The sequence below is a fragment of the Nicotiana tabacum genome, chromosome 6 (genome assembly GCF_000715075.1).
Source record: "Nicotiana tabacum cultivar K326 chromosome 6, ASM71507v2, whole genome shotgun sequence".
In the NCBI taxonomy this organism is placed as follows: domain Eukaryota; kingdom Viridiplantae; phylum Streptophyta; class Magnoliopsida; order Solanales; family Solanaceae; genus Nicotiana; species Nicotiana tabacum.
In genome coordinates, this window is record NC_134085.1 from 203304354 (window position 1) to 203310105 (window position 5752).

Sequence of the window (5752 nt, forward strand, 5' to 3'; positions counted from 1 at the left end):
TGATTATTCTCTGTACAGATCGTTCCTTTATACAAATAGAAAAGAATTTATGTATAACCACCTATACAACTGTCCCTATACTATTGGTAAAAGAATAGCAAACTATGAGATCAAGACAAAAATAAAAAATCCCTATTTACAATCAAATACATAAAGAATCTTCTATTAGTAATCATAAAGACCAAGCAAATGTCTGGGCCCAAGTACTCACCAAGAGCAACTCACCAAGAGCAGTCCACTTCATCATAGGTCCAGTAACAAATGCCCAATTTAGAGCATTGTATCTTTGTTCAGACATAACCTGGTCTGAAGAAGCATTCCAACATTAACCTTTCTTTGAACTTTTGTAACTCATGGGAGGAGATTTTTCTCCGGCAACACCCCATGCAAGTTGGACACCGGTGATCGGACACCCAACTTGTACAAAAAGGAACGATGAAGAGGCCCAGCAAGTGCCTTAGTGAACAGATCCGCCAGCTGAGAAGAAGAGGGAACAAAAGACAATGAAATTAATCCATCAAGAAGCTTTTCATGAACAAAATGACAATCAAGCTCTATGTGCTTGGTTCGTTCGTGAAAGACAGGATTTTATGCGATATGAATCGCTGCCTGATTATCACAGTGAAACGACACTGGCAAAGATGGTGAAATGGTTAGATCTTGGAGAAGGCGAACAATCCAAGTAATCTCTGCAACAAGGCGGCACATCGATCTATACTCTGCCTCTGCCGAAGAAAGAGCAACAACAAGTTGTTTTTTAGATTTCCAGGATATTGGGGATCCGCCTAGACTTAAGAAAAAACCATTAACGGATCGCCGAGTATCAGAACATGCGGCCCAATCGGAATCACAATAAGCCAAAATCTGATAAGAAGAGTCAGGACTCATAAATAATTCAAGACCATGATCTCTGCTTAAATATCTTAAAGTGTGAAAAGCAGCGTCCAAATGTCCAAAACATGGAGATTGCATGTATTGACTAAGGGTCTGAATGGTAAATGAGAGGTCAGGGCGTGTATTGGTTAAAAATTCAATTTCCCCAAGAGTCATATGTAGATAAGAGGATCCGGAAGTGGAGTTCCACATGTACCAAAAAGTTTGAGAATCAGGTTCAAAGGTGTAGAGACAGGACGTGAATCAAGGCAATTGAACTCCGAAAGAAGCTCCAAAGCAAATTTTTGTTGGGTAATCATCAAACCTCCATTCTCTGTAATCAACTCCATGCCCAAAAAATAGTGTGCTTCTCCTAAGTACTTAATTCGAAATTCAGAGTCTAAAAAAGATTTGATCTCACTGATCTCTTGCTTGTGATTCCCAGTAATAAGAATGTCATCAACGTACACAGCAAGTATAGTAACCAGATTCCCCGTGATTTTGAAGAAAAGGGAGTAGTCGTTGAGAGAACAAAGGAGTCCTCTTGTAGCCAAAGCTGAAGATAAAGGAGCATACCATTGGCGAGATGCCTGTTTGAGCCCGTACAAGGATTTGCGTAGTCGACATACGTGAGAGGTATAAGGAGGGCTCATACCAGGAGGGAACCACATATAAACTTCTTCATCAAGATCGCCGTGAAGAAACGCATTATTGACATCAAGCTGGTACAATGTCCAACCTTTCTTTATTGCAACAGAAAGAATATATCTTATAGTTGTCATTTTTACTACGGGAGAAAATGTCTTTGTATAGTCAATCCCTTCCTTTTGAATATCCCCTCATATTACCAATCTAGCTTTCAATCATTCTAAAGATCCATCTGACTTTAATTTCACTTTGTAAACCCATTTGTAGGGCAGGGCCTTCCTCCTAGCGGACAACTCAACCACATCCCAGGTTCGATTGGAAACAAGAGCCTCAAAGCCATTGCAGCTCTCCAGCCAGGATGCATTATGACTTGTTGGTAAGAGGTAGGTTAATTGATTTAGCAAATAGAGTTAATTAGTGTTTGGTTCTTTGAGGTTATTGCTGAGAAAGAAGAACAATGTAAAGGGAGTAAAGAGGGGTTAGGAGAAAAAACTGAATAAGCAGTAGAACATATATAATCAGATAAATAGGTTGGATGATTGTGTTCCCTTTGAGATCTGCGCAGCAAAGGCTCTTGTTCTGGTGATAACACTGCAAGAGACTCACTAGTACCAGGAGATGTGTGAAATGTACCTGAAATATCAGTAGATGTAGGAGAAAAAGAAGGAGAATAAACATAGGGACTAAGAGGTTCTGGAGAATAAACATAGGGACTAAGAGGTTCTGGTAAAGATGATGAAGTTGTATGCTTAGGTGTTGGTGGGTGTGACTCATCTGCAGGAGAAAAAGTGGCAGGAAACAATTTAGACATTGGAGTGGAGTAGGAGAAAAGAAAGATGTCCTCGATAAACTTGATGTACCTAGAGATAACAATTTGATTAGATTGTAGAGTGAGAACCTTATACCCCTTCTTTCCAAATGGATATCCCAAAAGAATTCCTGGAACAGGTCTAGGACTCAGCTTATCTCTGTTTCTAGCAAGTGTTGATACAAAGCAAAGACATCCAAAAGGCTTAAGATGCTCATAGTCAAGGTTAGAACCAAATAGAACCTCATAAGGTGATTTGTGATGCAAAACTTTAGAGGAAAATCTGTTAATCAAATGGGTTGCAGTAAGTAGGCATTCTCTCCAGTACCTTTTAGGTGCATGAGACTGAAATAATAGAGCCCTACATGTTTCTAATATGTGTCTATGTTTGCGCTCGACCACACCATTTTGTTGTGGTGTAGCGACGCATGAAGTTTGGTGAATTATCCCTTGGGAATGAAAATATTCAGTGGTGAGGTTTCCTGATCTCAACTCAAAAGTATTGTCTGACCTGGTCACCTTAACTCTAGTGGAAAACTGTCGCTCAACAAGAGAAATAAAGGATTTTAGAGTAGGGAAGGTATTTGATTTAGTACAAAGTAGGAAAGTCCAAGTGCTTCTTGAGAAGTCATCAATAATAGTTAAAAAATATCTTTCTCCTTTATAAGTTGGAGTTTTATAGGGTCCCCAAGTATCTATATGAATTAAGTCAAAACAATTCTTTGAAGTAGTGAAACTCTTGGGAAAACATGGCTTAGATTGCCTTGCCATGGGGCAGATCTCATAAGGAAAATCAATTTTATCATTGAGTGTTATTGGTAAACCTTTGATATTTTTCATAGCATGAAATGGTAAATGCCCTAATCTCTTATGCCAAAGAAGTGTAGAATCAGAAGCAGAATAAGCTGAAATATTTTGATTAATATTAGCACAAGATTTCTTTGTACAATCTTGACTCAATAGACTTAGGGAAGAATCCCTTTGACAAACTGACTTCGAACAAGAAATAGAATTAGACAAACTAGACCTAGACTCATGACTGGAATTAAAAAAGGCTGGAAACAGTGGTTTCTGGGAAATGAGATCCATTTGGGCAGTGTTATCTCTTATCACATAGAGCCCTGCTGCAGCTTCACCAAGAACTTGTTCCCTCTTCAAAAAAGGGGCATGTATGGAACAATCAGATTTAGAAAAAATTAGCTTGCGATCAAATTATGTACAAAGCTAAGAAACTGATAAGAGATTGTGTTTAAATGCATAGACAAGAAGCACATTGTACAACTCAAAATCTGGAGTGAGATAGAGGCTTCCCACATAGAAAACTTTTACCTTATATAAGTTGGATAGACTGACTAAAACAGGACATGCTAACTCTAAAACATTATGTAACATGGATCTTTCAAAAGTCATGTGCTGTGAAGCACCGAAATCAATAATCCAAGTAAGGTGGGTTAATTTAGAATAAAAGGAAGTATAGACATGACAACCATAATGCATACCAGCCAGATTTACACTGGAAATGACCTCTGAATTGTTGGTTCCAGGTCCTCTTTGCATCGACTGGAACATCTGGATAAGCTGGTCACATTGCTCTTTGGTGAATCCCTCACTGCTGACAAGTGTTGACACAGAATTGGCTGCCACTCCATTGGTAATTTCCTGCTCAGTAGCTGCTGCATTAACCTGTTGATTCCCAAAGTTTCCCTTCCTTGGCTTATTAAACTTAAAGTGTGAAGGGTAGCCAATAAGTTTGTAGCAGTTTTCTTTAACATGCCCTGATTTTCTGCAGTATTTGCAATACTGATCTGATTTCTTAATTTCAAGGTTACCATAATTTGGTGTCTTGTATTCTGTTGTATTCCTTGGTGGATTCCATCTTTGCCCAGTGGTAAAAAAAGCAGAAGAATCAGAGGTAAGAACATTGTTAGAGTGTACCTCTCTTTGTGATTCCTCGTGTAAAATGATAGAGTATGCTTGAGCAGTAGTGGGCAGAGGTTTTATCATCAATATATTTTCCCTCACTCCAGTGTACACATCATTAAGTCCCATTAAAAACTGTATTAGTTGTTGATCTTCATTCATTTTAATATTATGAAAGTATTGAGTAATTTCTACTCACAACTGCAGATCATAAAAGTATTGAGTAATTTCAGTTGATCCCAAATTCTCTTAAGCTTGGTGAAATAACATGCTACATCTGCAGTCCATTGACCTAATAGTATTAAGCTCTCTTTTCAGCTGAAAGAGCTTAGTTCCATTTGCTTGGCCATATCTCTGCTCGAGTTCATTCCAAAACTCTTTAGCAGTTTGAGAGGAGATCACACTTTCAGCAATATCTCTGCTAAGAGAATTCAGCAACCAGACAATCACTATGTCATTGGTTCTCTTCCACTGTGCCTGCTAGGGTGAATCTAGATCTGGACTTGGACATGATCTAGTGATAAATTCCAGCTTATTTTTTGTTGTGAGAGAGAGAGATCAGTACTCCTCTGCGCCAGTTACCATAACAGGAGCCATCGAAGGTTACATTAAGGAGGTTCATTCCGTGACTATCTGATGGAGATAGGAAATAAAGATGACATGAATCTATTTGCTGAGAAGGAGTGAGTGCAGATTTAGAGGTATCTGCTGACTGAGGAGTAACGAGATCAATCACAGCCTCTACCATGATTGTAGATGAAGTTGAAATAAGAAATTAAAAAAAAATGTAAAAGCTTTCAAAGATGCTCTGATACCATAAAGAAAATTAGAAAAAAGATTGATGTATGAAATTTTATGTGTATTCAGCTTGATTATTCTCTGTACAGATCGTTTCTTTATACAAATAGAAAAGAATCTATGTATAACCACATATACGATTGTCCCTATACTATTGGTAAAAGAATAACAAATTATGAGATAAAGACAAAAATAAGAAATCCCTATTTACAATCAAATACATAGAGAATCTTCTAGTAGTAATCATAAAGACCAAGTAAAGGTCTGGGCCCAAAAGTGAGTCCAAGTGCGTCTGGGCCCAAGTACTCCCCAAGAGCAATCTACTTCATCATAGGTCCAGTAACAAATGCCCAATTTAGAGCATTGTATCTTTGTTCAGACATAACCTCGATTGGTCCGAAGAAGCATTCCAACATTAACCTTTCTCTGAATTTTTGTAACTCATGGGAGGAGATTTTTCTCCGGCAACAATCTGAAAACACAAGTTGTGACACATAATTGTCTAATTATATTTATCTTAATGTAAAGACATTACTCAAATTAGTTTTGTGGTTCTTGGCTATGGAATATAAATTATACGATTTATCCATCAATTAGAAGTTGTTAGGCATTTGATATGGTGACGACCTTGGCTTTGTTGGAAACATTAGTCGAGAGAATGTGCTGTTCTCTCCTGATATAATACTAGACAACTTTTATCACTTG

General features: G+C 37.9%; 1 protein-coding gene across 2 annotated transcripts; it reads left to right on the top strand.

Moving 5' to 3' along the window:
* The first annotated feature begins 288 nt into the window (after positions 1-288).
* LOC107788259 (uncharacterized) lies at positions 289-5247 on the top strand. Of its 2 annotated transcripts, none has more exons than XM_075256492.1 (6): positions 289-669; positions 966-1598; positions 1789-1904; positions 3874-3980; positions 4154-4241; positions 4568-5133. In XM_075256492.1, the coding sequence occupies exons 3-6, from the start codon at positions 1880-1882 to the stop codon at positions 4579-4581; spliced, it is 234 nt and encodes a 77-aa protein (XP_075112593.1). In that variant the 5' UTR covers positions 289-669; positions 966-1598; positions 1789-1879; the 3' UTR covers positions 4582-5133. The 2 variants fall into 2 exon arrangements, with proteins under 2 accessions (XP_075112593.1, XP_016465422.1); XM_016609936.2 differs by having other exon boundaries at positions 299-1185; positions 1319-1598; positions 4568-5247.
* Positions 5248-5752: the final 505 nt, after the last annotated feature.